A 17,391-nucleotide genomic window follows, 5' to 3' on the forward strand; every position below is an offset into this window, starting at 1 on the left:
TTTGACATCTAAACCACAACTGTAGTCACCTATTTTTTCCCTCATGTGAAACGTTTTAGTGCTTAAATGAAGATTTGAGATGCAAATCTTCAATTTAAGCGATCTTAAACATGGCAAATCTTGTTTTAAAAATTTACCTGTCATAACAATAGTTAGACACAAAATATTAAGTGTTAATCCTTCTTACCCAGTTTTAGTTTAGTTTTTAGATTTAAAACTCATTGTGGCTCTGGGCAACTTGATTTGTGTTGGCTCTGCAGTTGTGCTGGAGGTTGGCTTGAGATAATTTCCAAGGTCCCCTTCCACCTGATTTATTAATTAGACTGTTATTCGTGAGGTGAGAGTCCTTGTAAGCCTCTTTTTTTTAAATGTGATGAAGGAATTCTGCTAAGCTTTGGGTCCAGCTTGCCTGTTCCAGGATGTTGATGTGTTACAGACTGATTTGATCTTGTTCCATAGTATGGTGTGTATGGGGATCTCCTCCCTTGCTTGTTCTTCTTAAGATTTAACACCTGAAATGGGTTCCATTAAGGAGCTGTAAGGTAAATCCAACCAGTTTGAGATAAATACTGCGTGTCTGAGTGTGTATTTTAGTGAGATTAGGCTCTTAGCAGGGAGTTGTCTCTCACCTGTGTCAGTAGCACACCTGATTATTACCATTAACTTTTATAACAAGCAGGAGCACGGAAAATCAGCAGATGGTTAGATTTCTTCTTCCTGGGTCAAACTTCTGGATTTGCACATACCAAAATGCTTGTAACACTTCCTGTCTTTGACTTTCAATGTTCACAGCAATTGGAAGAAAAAAGTGAGGATGAAGAGGATAAGGAGTGCTTGAAGCAAGCAATAACTGCCCTGCTAAATCTTCAAAGCAGTATGGAACGGATATGCTCCAAAAGCCTTGCAAAACGAAGGCTTAGGTAAACGTTTCCGGTTTTTCTGCTCTCTGCTCTTAATGCTTTGCTATAAATCCAGGGCTCCCGGTTTCCTCTTTTAGTAAACAATGAACAAAATAGTTTGTGACAAGCCTGCTTTTTCAGAGGAAGTGACATCAAAGCCAGGATAATTTGTTATTGTTTTAAAACAGTTCTAATTTCTATGTGTCCTTGCAAACTGGTAGTTGAGACGTTCTGAGAATTCACTGGTAAGTAGAAAGTTACGGCATTGGTGGATTAATTGGGCTCAGATAATAAATAAAAAAATATTCTAAAAGTACCTTTCTGTATAGTTAGAAGGGAATGTTCTTGAATTTGAAACTACTCTTAAAATTGTTTCAATATTTTTGTTGCCAGACAATTTTTGTGCTGTCAAGGGTAACCTTTAGGCTTGAACATGAATGCATTTAACAGCTTGGTTTTTTTTCTGAATGTACTTGTTTCAAATTAATGCCATCTAGAATTGTTCTGTTGGTTATGGAAGTGAGTGGCTTGTTGGGCTAAGAAGCACTCACAGCTTGCCTGCCTCTGGTTGTTTGTGTTTAGGTAAAACATCTATTGCTGAAGATAAGTAGAAAATCTATCAGATGAGATGCTTTAGTTAAGACTTTGCAATGGTGCTGATATTGAATGATGAAATTGCATTCTCAGTGGAATACTCATGTCTCAGAAGGATGATGTGGTGGTTGTGCTTTTTTAAATACATGTGTACTAATAGGCTGCCTTTTTCCCATCCTCCACTGAAGTGAATCCGCATGCCGGTTCTATACTCAGCAGATGAAGGGGAAGCAGCTAGCAATTAAGAAAATGAATGAAATCCAGAAAAACATTGATGGTTGGGAGGGTAAAGACATTGGACAGTGCTGTAACGAGTTCATCATGGAAGGAACACTCACACGTGTAGGAGCAAAGCACGAGAGACACATATTCCTGTTTGATGGCTTGATGATTTGCTGTAAGTCAAATCATGGCCAGCCAAGACTTCCTGGTGCTAGCAATGCAGAATATCGACTCAAGGAGAAGTTCTTCATGCGAAAGGTACAAATCAATGATAAAGATGACACTAATGAGTATAGACATGCTTTTGAAATCATCTTAAAAGATGAGAACAGTGTTATTTTTGCTGCTAAATCAGCTGAAGAGAAAAACAACTGGATGGCAGCATTGATATCTTTGCAATATAGAAGCACGCTGGAAAGGATGTTGGATGTAACAATGTTACAGGAAGAAAAAGAGGAGCAGATGAGATTTCCAAATCCTGAGCTTTATAGATTTGCAGAACCCGACTCTGAAGAGAATATTGTGTTTGAAGAGAACATGCAGCCCAAATCTGGAATCCCCATCATCAAGGCAGGAACTGTTGTGAAGCTCATCGAGAGGCTGACATACCACATGTATGCAGGTGAGGCACTTGGTTTGTGCAGCCAAAACTCAAGGTAGTAACTTGTTCATGCTTCTCTTCCTGTGTTAAATACACACAGCAAAATGCATAAAGTGAGTGAGAAGTGAATATGCTTGGCAGTTCACATGGGATGTTGCATGTGCACAAGATTGTTCCCATGCAAGGGATGGGGGTGGGGGCCTGCAGCAATTGAGCTCTAGACAATACTTTTTCCTTTGTGCCCCAAGCTACAAGAACTGCCTTCCCTCCAGACTTCTAAAGCTGGGTGACACAGGAAGGGCCAGCACTGTGGGAGAGAATTGTGGGCCCAGTGTTTCCAGTTCAGGGTTGTGCTCTATCAGCTATTACCTGTGTCCATGCTGACATATCATGGAAAGACCAATATCAACTGGATAGGTGCAGTCACTTGCATCCTTTGGCCTCAGCACTTTGCCTTAATCAGAACTTCAGTGAGGATTTGATTTAAGGACTTTTGACTTGGGGTTTCTATCTGTGTTGAAGTCATGTTAAAGACATTTATGTGGTTATCCAGGCTGACCTCAGTGTGTGTGGTTCTTCTTGATAGCAGCCCAGGATTTTCATAAGCTGTGCTGCAAAGCATGGGCTTGTGTTTGGGGTTTGAATTTTTTTTCCTGATTCTGTCTGTGTCTCAGTTATTCTGAAACTTCATGCATCTTGGTGCTTTTAATTTTCAATTATTTTTTTCCTTCCTTTTTACAGTCTTAATTGTTGTAGGTTGTTCTGCAGCTCAGTCCTAGATAGATCAGGAATATTTGTTTGAAAGAAGTGAGGAGTAAGCAGAATTTAATTCCTATAGTTTAGTACTATGTTTACTTTTTTTAAATACTTATATTTCTTCACTCCGTTACTATTCTTGCTCTTCTTTAATTTTCTTGAGTTTTCCTAACATTTACTAGAAAGCCAAATGCAATATTGTGCTGGCAGTTTTTACCTGAGCAGTTTTATACCTCTCTTCATTTTCTTGTAACTTTATAAACTTCTAGCTCTTGACTTTGATTTTTATAAGCATGATTTATTGTAAAATCAACATCATTTTATGTCATAAGTGTTAAAAGTTAAAATCAAACAACTCAGCCTTAGAGAAAGGAAGACACTTTTCTATTATTACTTTTAAATCTGCCATTGTTTTTGCCAAAGAATTAGCAAAAACTATTGTATGAGAAAACTGAGAATATGGGTACTGAGAGGTGGCCTGAAAGACTTTGACCAAAAGGATAAAAATCGTTGTCTTATAATGTATGCAGCTTGTCTTTGTAGCCTTAAACATCTTAGTTGATGTGATGCTGCATTGCTACATTGTGCATAATTTCTTATCTTCTATTCCTTCTGTTTTATAATTGGTTATCTGTGAGGAAAAACATCATTGTTCTCACCATTCTGTGCAGTCTTTCCCAGGGCAGCAAAGAAGTAAAAGATAGAGTGACTCAACCAAAAATGCTCTGTTGTACAGGAAACGTGGTCCACTTGTGATGTAAATCATTCAGGGTTTTGTTGCATCTTGTGAGATGCAGTGAGTAGGGCAGCAGCTCTGCAGAGTACCAGGTTAGCTCTTTCACAAGTGTATCAGCTGAGTTCAAGGCTTCTCCTCTGCTTGGAGACCTGGGAAGATGAGTGCCTTGCTGGTATGTAACCAAACAGCTACAGACTGTAGAAGTGCTTTTCTTGCCCCACACAGGGTTGGGTATGTGTGATGGTAATCTTAAAAGTCTTTATTGGCTTTATATTCAGATGCCAGAACAGCAAGTATTTACCTTTCTGAGGCAATTTTTCTGAAATTCAGTGTGGCTGGTTGTGTCAGCCCTTGATCTGCCAGTCTAAAGACAGTACTTACTATAGCTGTGGCTTTTCTCTAGGGTTTTTATCTTTGTAGGTCAAGTGGTGTAAGGAATAATTACAGGTGCACTTTGCAAAGGTGCAAAAACAAATTTGTTGCAGTTTAGTTAGTTGCTGTAGTCAAATCAGGTCTCAATTTTTTGTAATATATGATGAGCCACACAGTCCACCTCATTTGTAGATACAGGTGTTGGACTTATTATTTGCCATCCCTCACCCCCTTGACAAATGAGAAACCATTTTATCAGCCAGTATTTCTTTGCTGTGCAACAGGGACAGCTCTAAGGAAACAATTCTGCCAAGGGTGGGAGGCATCCAGCTTCTACAGCAGCTCAGACAGGGAGACAGCCCTGATGGCCACCTGGTCATGAGGTGTGGCAGACTGTCCAAACTATCCTGTGGTGGAGCAGCAAAACAGAGAGAAATCTCCTCTGCAAAAGCAGCTTTCCTTGTATTTTTACATGAGAGAAACTGCCCTGCAATTAGAAGTTCAGGTTCTGACCCTATTTGCATATTCTGGTGGGTTTTCTTTGTTTTAATGTGTTTCTGCATTCATTATCTCCTCTTGCCCAATTCTTGTTTAAGAGCAGCTGGATTAGGTGGTACCAACATTTTAAAGTCTTGGCTTTTTTTTTTTTTATCTATAGGGCAGCACTCTTCTATTTTTAAAGCTTTGATATGTCGAGTGCTTGTGCGTCATCATAGTGTCCGTTTCCTTTCTTAAGGAATTCAAGGGTGATTATTTATAAATCCTCGTAGAACAGTTATTGTTCTTTTTTAGCTTTCAAATTGGCTGCATTGAAGAGAGAATTATCACATGAGCAGACATCCTGGCTAACTGGTGTTGTCTGTATTTTTTTAACACTTACTCATATATTGTACACTATTTTGAGTCACAGTCCTTGCTAGTAAGATAACAAAGTTAGATTTGATTTTCTGATCTACGTCGTTTGAAATTCAATATGTATTGTGGATTTATATGCTGACCCTACCTGTAAATAACAATAGCTACGACTCAGAGCTTGCAGTGATCGGAAAATCTTAATTGCTATGGAAATTCTATTTTTCATGTAGACAAAATCTCTTAATTAGAGCAGATGCTGTGTACAGATTGCAAGCTGTGAAAGCATGAGTTACTGTGCTTCTTTAGCACAGCAGAATTTGTGTATTTTCATGATGAAGATGATGTGAACAGGGATGACCTTCTTTTTCTGCAAAAAGTATTGGAGTTCTGCCTTTGAAAATAATTTTGGACTGTACAGTTTCAAGGACTGGTGGGAGAGGGATTATGATTAGAAAAATGGAGTAATGAAGGACATGTGAGAAGCAGAACAGCCAGTTGTTTAAGAATGAGAATTATCATGCAACAAAATTCCAAGGAAATGCTGTGTTACATGGCACAGTTAAGGTGTGCAGCACATCACAGTAAACTGTTGCCCAAATGAACAACTCAGTAGGATCTCAGGAAGTTGGAATGTTCATTCAAATGTACAACATGCTGGTAAAGAGTTAAGGAGGATTTTAATGCACCTCCTAAAAATCCATATTCCAGGAAACAAAACCAGTAGAGCATTAGGTCAAATAATGCAGCCTTTTTGTCCTACATGTTACAGCCTACAGGAATTCTTGCTTCAAGTCCTGTGAGCTCCTCTTCAGCCACTCTGTGTTAGGACAATTACCAGCTGGGGTTTGGTTTTCAAATCTGGATATGGATTTAATATGCAAAGCTGTTGCAATCTGCTCATTAATTCTGTTCAGTGATAACAGTGTTAGCCTTGTTTCTAGTCAGCTCTATGCAGTGCCAGTGAGCTGTCACTGCATTTCCTCATATTTGAAAACAAATGGGTTTGCTTTTGTAATTATGAGAGACACTTTGGTTTTCTGGTTGTTTTGATTGTTTTTAAGACACATTTTCATATTTTAAATTAATTGATATGTAATTAGTCAATTTAAATGGAATCAGTTGATTTTCTAGAAGTGAAATAAATAACATAGCTGTCAGGTGAAAAAATATCTAGGCTGCCTTAACCATGCCTGGTTATCTGTTGTGCCAGTTTAGGGGAAATATTCTTCCCTGGAAGAGGCCTTTACTATCCACTGCAAAGTTACTTGATGTGTTTTTTGAGTTCTCTTGTCCCAATCACTGTCAAAACCAAGGTTGTTTACTTATAAATAAAATCATCTATTCATTAATTTCAAAGTCATTGGAAAAGAATCTTGTCTTTTAAAAATCGAAGGGGCGGGGGGAAAGTCATTGTTGTGAACCTTCAACAGAATGAAAATTGTTTTTAAATTCTGCTTAAGTTCTCCTATTTTAGGAGGTTTTGAATTGTTACCAAAGCCATTTCGGTTTGCATCATCTTCTCTGTAAATTGATAGGGTGACATCCTTAATTTTAATGGATAATTGAAGTTATTGTAAAGAAAAAAAAAAACCAGGTAATTGCTGACATAAGTGTAAAATTATTCTTTGTCTTAGATCCCAACTTTGTTCGGACTTTTCTCACAACATATAGATCCTTCTGTAGACCTCAAGAGTTGCTGAGTTTGCTAATAGAAAGGTATGCCACTGTTAAAAATACTGTTCTTATGAAGTGCATTTTTTCTTTTTACTTGGACTGTGTAAGATTCTGGCTTTCCAGTTGGTTTTGAGTCGCTTCAAACACCTTTTAAAAAGTTGTCCAATTCAAGGATTGCCAGTAAAATGTACAAGTTTATATCGAGAAGCTTGTGCCCGAGGCTGGTGTAACAGAGGCTTAGTGCTTACACCCATCTTGTGTGCTAGATTTGAAATTCCAGAGCCTGAGCCCACGGAAGCCGACCGTATAGCCATGGAGAACGGAGACCAGCCCCTTAGCGCAGAGCTGAAACGGTTTAGGAAGGAGTACATTCAACCTGTGCAGCTGCGGTGAGTGCTGCATCCCTGCAGCCAGCCCAAAGTCCTCCTCAAGTGCCACTTTTTGGCTGCTCTTGGTGCTGCCTTTCCTGCAGCTGCTCTGACAGGGAAGAGAGGCTGAGCTGTAGAGTGTTTATTTATGCTTTGCTTTTGCAGAGTGTTAAATGTGTGTCGACACTGGGTAGAGCACCATTTCTATGACTTTGAGAGAGATGCTGACCTTCTGAAACGTTTGGAGGAGTTCATTGGAACAGTAAGAGGTATTTACAGTTCCTTAAGTGCTGACATTTATCCTAAAGCATCCCGTTTCAAAGACATGGAGCGTGATCAATTTTGCTTTCAGGAAAAACAGGACAGACTGCTTATTAAATACTTCATAAAGAGTGTAAAATAAACTTCCCTTAAGCCCACACACATGCTATTATTCAAAATCTAGCTCTTGTTCAGAATAATGATTGTTATTTACATAAATTGAGTTTTGTTGTAGAGGGACTGAAATTAAATTTACATTATGTTAAATATGTTAATTACATAAATGAGTTTTGTCATAGAGGGACTGAAATAATGAAAAATAATAAGAACAGAGTCATGATCAGGACAGAGTAATTGCTTTGATTGTCATTTTAAACTTTACACGGTGAAGTTGGATGGTGGAAACCATTATTTCCTTGAAACAAGAGTTTCCAGCTACTTCACAGTGCATATGAGAACTGTAGGACACCTTGCCGTTGTGATTGTACAGACTTTTCCTGTTTCCTTTTAAAGAAAGCCAAGACAGACACAGGAGCAATTTGTAGGAAAAGACTATGTCAGAGAAGTACTTAGTGGTTATTTAGCCACTAAAAAGAGGGGAGAATGAGGCAGCTAATTCAGTGGGTGTTACTGTGAAATTTTCAATGGACTGGTGCATGAAATTCTTATGGTGCAGAGCTAAAAAGGCATTTGGCCTTTCGATTTCATTCTCTTTGATGGTAAATGCTGTACAGGAAGAAGCTTCTCCCTGTTTGTTATTTTGACTTTCTAGGTTATCTGAGGCAATCATGTGCTCTTGCCCATACTAGAAAGTTCAAGGTGTTTGCAGAAGTGCATTTTGGGCAAAACAAGGTTTGTTCCCAAAAACTCACTGTAAACTCAGAAAAGAAAGGCACCTAAATCAGAGCAGGAGTCTAATTTGGGTATTCTGATTTGTGCTGGGGCAAAGTTGTGCTTAGCATTGGCTGTTGAGGAATTCCTTTTATCTTTGAATACTTCTACACTTGTGTAGAGAATGCCAATCTTCAGGAATATATGATTGCTTTAGTTTAGTAGGTTTTGGGGTTACATCCAAAGATTCCTGAATTATACTGATATCTTAGGAAAAAAACAGTATTAACTAAATAATAATTTTCTCTGTGTGCCAGGCAAAGCCATGAAGAAGTGGGTTGAATCCATCACAAAGATAATCAACAGGAAAAAGCAGGCACAAGCCATTGGGCCGAGCCACAACATCACTTTTGAGAGCCCCCCTCCAGCAATTGAGTGGCACATCAGCAAACCAGGCCACACAGAGACTTTTGACTTGCTCACTCTGCATCCCATAGAAATCGCTCGGCAGCTCACTTTACTGGAGTCAGATTTTTACAGGTAACTTTCCTCCACTGAGAAACACGTGGCACAAATCCAAATATTCCCCGTGCCTGAAATTGTTTCTGTGGGCCTCTGATGTAAAGCCCCACAGAAATTAAGGGACTTTACCAGAGGTGTGTATTCATTTCCATTTTTCAGAGGAAGCTCTCTTAAATATAATATTTGTTTTATCCTCCCCAAGTTAATGTGCAGTATGTGTGACTGTTGCATACTGTTAATTGTCTTGTGCTCCAGCTTTCTCTTGGTATTTTCTGAGTAGATCAACCTTTGAGAAGTATGAACAATTATTAAATCAGTTTTCTTCACATCCTGGTTTGTGTAGCAAATGAAGGACTGTGTCAGATCTCATCAGCTCTCTGTAAGAAATTATTCAGGCATTGGAAACTCACATTTTATTATAGTGAATGGGATGGAGATTTCATTCTTCATTTAGATGAACAGAGATGCTTAAGAGTCACACAGATTAAGAAATATCTACAGTCTAAAGAAGAATATCAGTCGTTTAGTCATGAGGGCAGCCTAACATTGTATATGAATTTATTTCTAAATATGAATTCCAAATTCAGTGAAAATCAAGAGAGTTTGGAAAAATAATACCTTCTTTCCTGCTTTTAGTTACATTTGTTGATAAAACATCTACTTTTCCAGAGCTGTGCAGCCATCAGAACTAGTTGGAAGTGTGTGGACAAAGGAAGATAAAGAAATTAATTCTCCCAACCTTCTCAAAATGATAAGGCATACAACTAACCTAACTCTGTGGTTTGAGAAGTAAGTGACTTTCCTGAATCTGCACCTATTCCATATCTGGACATTTACAGTCCATTCACAAGTGTACTGTGAAAAATTCTGTTCTGGGAGAATTCCTGTTTTGGTGTTTAGATGCTAAAACTGGTCCCTGTGAGAAATTTAACAGAGTGGTCTCAAGCTTTTTATTCTTAGAATATTTTCAAATCTCTAAGACATTTTCAGAACTACCTCAAGTAATTTGATAAAATCGTGTTTGTTTGTGTTACAACTTAGTATTTGACTTTGGAAACCTCATCAGCTCTTTAATACAAACCCCAATGTTCTTGTGTATTTAGATGCATTGTAGAAACAGAAAACCTAGAGGAAAGAGTAATTGTAGTGAGCCGGATAATTGAGATCCTGCAAGTTTTTCAAGAGCTAAACAACTTTAATGGTGTCCTTGAGATTGTCAGTGCTATGAACTCCGCAGCAGTTTATAGGTTGGATCACACATTTGAGGTACAGTGAAATGTTTTCCACTTTTGCTATGGCAGTGTCATGCAGGGTACCTTGGCTACACTGAAAGCCTGTCTTGTCAGTAAGCACCTGCTTCCAAGGAGCAAGGAAAGTAAATCCCTCAAGAAATTAATCAACCAGGGTGTAAGAGAGAGGGTTTTTTCCTTGTTTTCAGAAGCAAGAAATCCATCCCCACTTAAGAAAGACATCTCAGGATGGTGGGGCACTGTCCTCGTGGTCCCTGATTCAAGTACCAGTGGGAGACCATTACTCTCAGTATTGTTGCTGGGCCATGCCTTTATCTTCTTTTTCCAAACCTCCTGTTTGATCTCTCTTTTAAGCAAATTCCAAGTCGCCAGAAGAAGATCTTAGAAGAAGCTTATGAGCTGAGTGAGGACCATTATAAGAAATACTTGGCAAAACTCAGGTCCATTAATCCTCCTTGTGTGCCTTTTTTTGGTGAGTACATGTGGTTTGGATGAGCCATGTCCCACATTAACCTTTGGAAAGTATTGAGCTTAGGGACTAAACAGAGTGTGAACAACAGAGAGAAAAGTCGATTTTAACAGGACAGGTGGGTTGGAATTTCAGGTGCCCAGACACGAATATGTGAAAAAAAAAAACCCTGAAGTGACTATTCATTGAAGATGTTATTTGCAGTAAAAATGAGTATATCTGCAATATCCTATTTCCATATTTGCTGATTTTTTCTTTGAGTGTGGTTTGAACTGTTACAACCAGAAATACTCTCAATAGAAGGCAGTCACATTAGAAATATTATTGCCATTGTCTGGGAGAAAAAGAAAGATCCTCTTCCTCATCAAGTGTTCCAAGAAATACAACTACAGTCTCATTTCTATTAAAAAGACTTATTTCTGTAGAAACAGAGTTTGGAAAGCAAGCATCCTCTTTATCATCAGATTTAACAGTTCTTCTTTGAAGTAGATTGCTGACATTTAGCAGATTGTGATGTTAAGTACATGTCACTCCTGTTCTTAAGCAAGCCACTTAAATGTTTGCTACAGATCAGTTCCAAGTCTGGACAGTGCACTTGTCCAACATAGGCTTCAAGCCAAAACTGAAAGAAAATAGTGTTGATGGCTTTTTTGGCCTTTTACAGATTGGGGAAAGATATACTCCAGAGCTCTGCAAAGAAAGATAAGATCAACTAAGAAACCTTCTGTCCTGCTTCAGAGATGAGTAGAGGTTAGCAGGGTCACATGTGAATAGCTTCAGTTATTTATGTCAAGTCATAATGACAATTCCAGACCCCATGATCTGTGGAGTGGAGAGCACTTTTTGCTTCCTAATCAAATGATTTGATGCACTTATGAAGCCAGGATAAAACTTGAAAATAAGTTTTGGAGTTTAGCTGGGGTGTCTAATGGAGAAGAGGAGTTAAGGGAAAGCACTCCTGTTCAGTGTCCTCTTTTTGTGTTCAGTTGTGTAAGCTTCCTAAAAAGATGCACAGGCTTTGGGGACATTGATGCAAAAAGGCATTTTTCTGGAAAAGGCATGTTAAAATATTTAAATTGTTGCCCTTATTGGAAGGTGAGGTGCAATTCTCTTATTGACCCTAACAGAGGCATTTTCTAAATAATTGCAGTGCACAAATTAAATTTTTTTAAGAATTCCTTGTATTCCAGTTGTGACTTCCTCCTTGTTTTGTACTCTGTGTTGAAAACCTCTTCTGTGCTGTTTAGGGATTTACTTAACCAACATTTTGAAAACAGAAGAAGGCAATCCTGAATTTCTCAAGCGCCATGGGAAAGACCTTATAAACTTCAGCAAGAGAAGGAAGGTAGCTGAGATAACAGGGGAGATCCAGCAGTACCAGAACCAGCCATATTGTTTAAGAGTGGAATTTGACATCAGGGTGAGTGACACAGTTTCCTTCTGTGGTGATTCTGCCAGCTGACAGACCATGAGGACACACTGAATTCACATAGATTCAGTCTGACTGAACCAGAGATGAGCAGCACATCTGTCATAAAACCTCTCAGAAAGGGCAGAAAGCTCCATGCTTGCAGTTTCTTGGGTTTGTTTCATTTTTTTTCTCAGCTGTTGGGACATTGGTAGATCTTCTTATTGATCAGTGTTAGACAGGAACTGAAACTGGCAGATTCTCATTGTCCTTCACTCAGTTGCAATTATTTGTCCAGTGAGCCCAGCTGTCTTTTCCTCCTCTGTTACACTGCTTTTATGTTTACCTGATAGCACTGTGCTTACATCATCTGTTGATGGAGATGATGCTTCTTTCTTTCTCCTGGTGTTTGTTTTCCTTGGTCTGAGGTGTTGTCTAAGCAGTATCCTCTCTGGTTGCTTTCCTTTCTTCCTTTTTTTCTTACCATCTTTTGAGCTGTGTGCTTTCAGAGAGTCACAGGATAGGTTATCTTAAGAGATTCTGCAAGGTTTTTTTTTTAATTTGCTCTTCTCAGGGTTTGATAGAATGCATTGTGGTAGCAGTCTTCCCTGCATCAGTGTAAAGATGGATTGTTTGCAGCCTCTTCTGGAAGTGTTTGAGCAAACCTGGTCTGATTTTGCACTGCAGAAAGCATTTAGGGTACTTGCACAGCTGGTTTTCAGGCCAAGCACAGCAGTAGCAATGTCCAAAAAAGGCGTGGCAACAAGCAGATTTAATAGCTTAAGTCTGTCATTACCTCTGACTCCAGCATTTTCGCTCTTCTCTTGAACAGTTGGGATCATTTGTGCTGTAGAAACAAGCAGTATTAAGAAGCATCTTAGCTGACAAGTTGTCTGCCTTCTTGTATTGCAGAGATTTTTTGAAAACCTGAATCCAATGGGAAACAGCGTGGAGACAGAATTTACAGATTATCTGTTCAACAAGTCACTGGAGATAGAGCCACGAAATGTCAAGCCTCCTCCAAGATTTGTTAGTATTTGATTTTTGTGTTTCTTTTTCAAAAAGTGCTTGCATTTGTCTTTCAGAGATGGCAGAAGTGATTTCAGATCTCTGACTTCATGACTGCAAAGCAACATTTTAAGCGATCCCCATTTAAGCCTTTTGATTTTGGTTGATATTTTCTGTCCTTTCAGCCCAAGAAGTACAGCTACCCTCTCAAGTCCCCGGGTGTTCGTCCCTCTAACCCAAGGCCAGGTACCATGAGACATCCCACCCCCCTGCAGCAGGAGCCAAGGAAAATCAGCTACAGCCGCATCCCGGAGAGCGAGACGGAAGCCACGGCGTCTGCGCCGAACTCGCCGCGCACCCCGCTGACCCCACCCCCGGCTTCTGCCACTTCCAGCACCACCGACGCCTGCAGCGTCTTCGACTCGGACCCCTCCAGCCCTTTCCACACAAGTAGGTGCTCACAGACAGCACGTGCCACTCACCACTATTTTGTGGTGTTAGGCAGGGGAAATCAGGTTTAGCCTTCTTCAGCGGCTGTAAAAATCATTGCTTTTGTCTCCTTGCAGATCAAAGGCTTTCAGTATTTCTTACTCTCTTTTTCCTTTAAAAAGTTTTTGTTGTAAAGGAGAAAACTGAACAGAATTAGGTGTATTATATAGGGACTGTTACAAGTCTTTGGAGGACCTGTCAGAACTGAAGGCAGAGGTAATCTCTAGGGCCCGTATGTGTCCCAAACAAACTCGTGAGATGTGTGTGCATGAATGTATTTGGTGAGTATCTGATGGTGAACACTGAGAATAAAAAATGGGTTGTTTGTAGGTGCCTTATTCTGCTGCCTGCAATTCAGAACTCATTTCAGTGTACATGGACGGTTTTCCTGCAGAACTTAAAATCAGTATTTACTTGCTTTAAATCCATCAGGACCTATCCACACCTCTTTTTCTTCTGCCTTTCCCAACATAGAAGGAAGCTCATATTTTATGGTGTGCCCTCAGTATTTAATAATGGATGTAGGCTCCTTTCACATATGAGGGTTTTCAGAGGATACTCCTGTGTTCAGCTGGTTGCCACAAGGAGGTGAAATGACTTCCTAAAGGCAGAAGTTCCTTAGCAGAGCTGTGCCATTGCTGAGTGTCCAAGCCAGGTCTTTGGAAAGCCTCTGGAGAAAGCATTTCTTTGTTGTTTGGTCCATTGGTTGCAGGTTCAGGATATTGTTTTAGTGCTGTTGTGACATAAGAACAAGTTTGTGGTGTGGTTTTGGTCTCAAGGATTACTTAAGAAAGTTCAGGAGCTGATGGCACAGAGATCTTTGCAGCTCAGAAAAGCAGCTTCTCTGGCAGCTGCAAGTTAGAGGCTTGTTTCATTGTCTTTATTTACCACTTCCTTGATTCATGATGCTTTTTATGAGCAATTGCTTTATTATTTATGGCACCTCTATTGGCAGCAATATTGAGCCAAAAGTTCATCGTTATCAATGGTTTTTTTTCTGTCCCTTAGGATCTGCTTCTGTGTCATCCATAAACTTTACCAAAACTTCAGATGATGCTCCTGTCCCTCCTCCTGTTCCTCCACGAAGAAGACCAGAATCTGCCCCAGCTGAATCCTCCCCATCAAAAGTAAGTAAGCAGGAAAAAGGTCATTTGTTTTTCTGGGAGAAGAGGGGTGGGTATGACAGAAAAGTAAATCTCAAAGACAGTACATTTATTTTTTGAAGAACTGCATGTGAAAGAGTAAGCAGCCTTGTATTTCAAGCCTTCACAGCTCTGCCTCACTATGTCTTGACCTCAAACAAATGAAACCAGATGGGACCTAAATTTAGAGTTAGAAATGTCTCATCTACTGATGTGCTGTGCTCAGGCCCTTGCATTGCCTGTGAGAACTTGAGGTTTCAGGCAGGTGTTTCCATCTGGGATTAATTGTTCCAGAGTATCGTTTTAGGATATATGAATAAGAGTAAGAACTGATGAACAGTAATGGTGGAAACTGCTGTGCACAGCTCAGTCCTCTGGAAAGTTTCACCAGAATATTTGATCCTCATGCTTTGGAGCTCAAGTGTTTGCTTTCCTCTCTTGCTTACCCATCCTGTCTGCCTGCCTGCTTAAGCCATTGCTACATTTTCCTTTTGCATTTGTCTGGCAGCTGGGATCTGATCCAACCTTTGTTGCAGACACTGTCAAATTTCACCTGATTTCAGTGGAAGCTTGTTTGTGACTTCAGAGTTGAAAATCCCACTCAAAATTACTTCAGAGCAGATAAGTCTTTGAAGAGAGCTTATAAGTGGCCCTTCAGCAGTTATTTTCAGACTACAGGCAACTGTTTTGCCAGTCAGCAGAACTTGACACATCACCAAAATGTATCTGAAATCCTACCGAAATGTATTTGAAAACATTGTGTACATGATAGGGTGTTGGAGATCAGTTATCCTGTCACTATGGTCTGCAGCTTGGGAACTGTTCACTTCCATAATTCTGACTACTTAACTCCATCTTCTGAGCATAGTTTATTTTTTTGCCCTGTTCAGCATCATCGGCCTCTCCCTTTTTCTAGTTCTCTTGAAGAAATTCCCGTGTGTTAACCCGCTCCGAGTGCTTACTGGGGAGGTGGTGGAAGATATCCAAACCTCCCCAGCAAGCAGACCTGGAACTAGCATGGAAATTGTTCCTTTGACCATTCTTTGCCTTGCCCTTCTCCCTCTCTGTGCATCTTCATTCCTTCCATCCTTGGCTGTTCACTCATATGTTGCTGCAGCCCTGCTAAGAGCAATCTGCACTGCAGGAGGAGGCTCCTGTTTCACAGCAGGGTCCTGTGCTTTGCTGCCACTGCGGGATTTTACTGACTCAAGTGTTTGTGTACCTCAGATTACTTCTGCACACCTGGACAACCCACCAGCAATCCCTCCCAGGCAACCAACCTCTAAAGTGTATTCTCCAAGGTACTCGGTGCCTGATCGGACCTGCATCTCTGACTCCTGTGTTACCACTGCAAACCCCCCCGAGTTACCGCCACGGGAGCCTGTGCGAACTCCAGATGTTTTCTCTAGCTCACCACTACACCTCCAGCCTCCACCCCTGGGGAGAAAAAGCGAACTTGGTAACACCTTTTTCCCAAACAGCCCCTCTCCGTTCACGCCCCCTCCCCCCCAGACACCTTCTCCACATGTAGCACGGAGGCACCTGCCGTCGCCGCCTTTGATACCGCAGGATGTGGAACTCCCTTCTGTTGCTGGACCACCCGTTCCTCCACGACAAAGCACTTCTCAACATATCCCAAAGCTTCCTCCAAAAACTTACAAAAGGGAGCACACGCACCCATCGATGCATCGGGATGGGCCACCCTTGCTGGAGAACGCCCCCTCCTCCTGAACTGTCCCTCGCGCTGGGAGTCGCATTTTCCTGGTGCTATGTCTGTTGCTGGCAATGGATGCACTGAACCTGGTGGTGTCAAGGAGTTGGGATGTGTATGCCAAACACTAAGAACTCTCCAATGCGTTGGAAATGTAGTGTACAGAAATGGAATTGCAAAAACAGACTTTCTAGTGGAAAACCCGGTTAACTTGCTATTCTCGTTTTAGTATGCAGGACTTTGTTCTAAAGTAATTGGACAGCTGATTGTACCAGAAAACAGTCTGGAGAGACTTCTTTGGCCAATGAGCAGAGACTGTGTTTGTGTAATGATCAATAATGTCCAGTACAGGAAGGAAAAACAGTCTTGTATCCATCAGTTCCATACAGTGGCACAGTTTTCGGAATGAAAACATTATGCACTTTTTTTAAATCTCAAACAGGGAACTTTATATCCTTCTTAATTTTCCTTTGCTTTACTTACTCCCTGCTTTAAAATACCTTCCTAAAATTAAGAGAAGGACTGTGAGGAAGATCTGTGGTACCTAACCGAGCTAGAATTAAGGCAAAGCACTGTATTGCGGTCCTGTTTACAAGTCGTTACAATGAGTAGTAGGGGGTACCTAGGCTTCACCAAAGAGGTACTTTATTATTATTTTCTGAAATACTGTGGTGCCAGTTCAAAAATAAATTTTTGCCAGGAAGCATAATGTCTAATTATTGCTTTCTTTAGATAGAGCTGATGAAAGTCTTACATCATTAAGGTGACAGCGAATTTTTTTTTTAAAGCAGCACTATCATCTGAAGCAAATATACTACATTTAGAAGACTGTTAATCTCTGCTAGGTTATGTCATGTTCTTTTTAAGGTTTACTGATAATCCATTTCATGGCTAGTAGCTATTCCTTTTCAGTCATGCCATGAAAACAGTCACTTGTCAACTTCCATAGCTATTGTCATGTTTTACTAACAATAGATTAATCAGCATACATAGGATTGCCTTGCAGTTGCATAAATCGTGTGTATATAGTGAATGTTGCATAAATATACTTGCAGATTGTTTTTAATTTAATTGAAATAAAGATAAAGATATGTTTGGCTGACATATGTTAAATTATTAATGGACAAATGCTCAACTTAGCTTTTCAGTTAAGCACTGAGGGGGATAAAAGCCCATCTTGTGGTACGTATTTTTCCTAGTTCAGTGTATGTATTTTAGTAAGG

The 17,391-nt window shown here is 40.1% G+C and overlaps 1 protein-coding gene across 6 annotated transcripts in view; it reads left to right on the top strand.

Annotated features, from left to right (window-relative positions):
* Positions 1-17,391, top strand: part of SOS1 (SOS Ras/Rac guanine nucleotide exchange factor 1) — a 46,669-nt gene that overhangs the window by 26,294 nt on the left and 2,984 nt on the right. For 5 of the 6 annotated variants that reach the window (XR_008429703.1, XR_008429702.1, XR_008429706.1 and 2 more), the window contains exons 9-21: positions 793-920; positions 1,682-2,337; positions 6,670-6,751; positions 6,976-7,098; positions 7,243-7,346; positions 8,487-8,709; positions 9,361-9,480; positions 9,795-9,957; positions 10,296-10,413; positions 11,658-11,830; positions 12,731-12,847; positions 13,012-13,276; positions 14,324-14,442. Coding sequence is in view for 1 of the 6 variants with exons in the window: in XM_053936935.1 (XP_053792910.1) it covers positions 793-920; positions 1,682-2,337; positions 6,670-6,751; positions 6,976-7,098; positions 7,243-7,346; positions 8,487-8,709; positions 9,361-9,480; positions 9,795-9,957; positions 10,296-10,413; positions 11,658-11,830; positions 12,731-12,847; positions 13,012-13,276; positions 14,324-14,442; positions 15,685-16,188 (2,895 nt within the window). In the remaining 5 variants the exon portion in view is untranslated. Of the gene's footprint in view, positions 1-792; positions 921-1,681; positions 2,338-6,669; positions 6,752-6,975; positions 7,099-7,242; positions 7,347-8,486; positions 8,710-9,360; positions 9,481-9,794; positions 9,958-10,295; positions 10,414-11,657; positions 11,831-12,730; positions 12,848-13,011; positions 13,277-14,323; positions 14,443-15,684; positions 17,271-17,391 lie in introns of those variants that run through there. The other variant, XM_053936935.1, reaches the window with a different exon arrangement.

The sequence above is a fragment of the Vidua chalybeata genome, chromosome 3 (genome assembly GCF_026979565.1).
Source record: "Vidua chalybeata isolate OUT-0048 chromosome 3, bVidCha1 merged haplotype, whole genome shotgun sequence".
NCBI classification, from domain to species: Eukaryota; Metazoa; Chordata; class Aves; order Passeriformes; family Viduidae; genus Vidua; species Vidua chalybeata.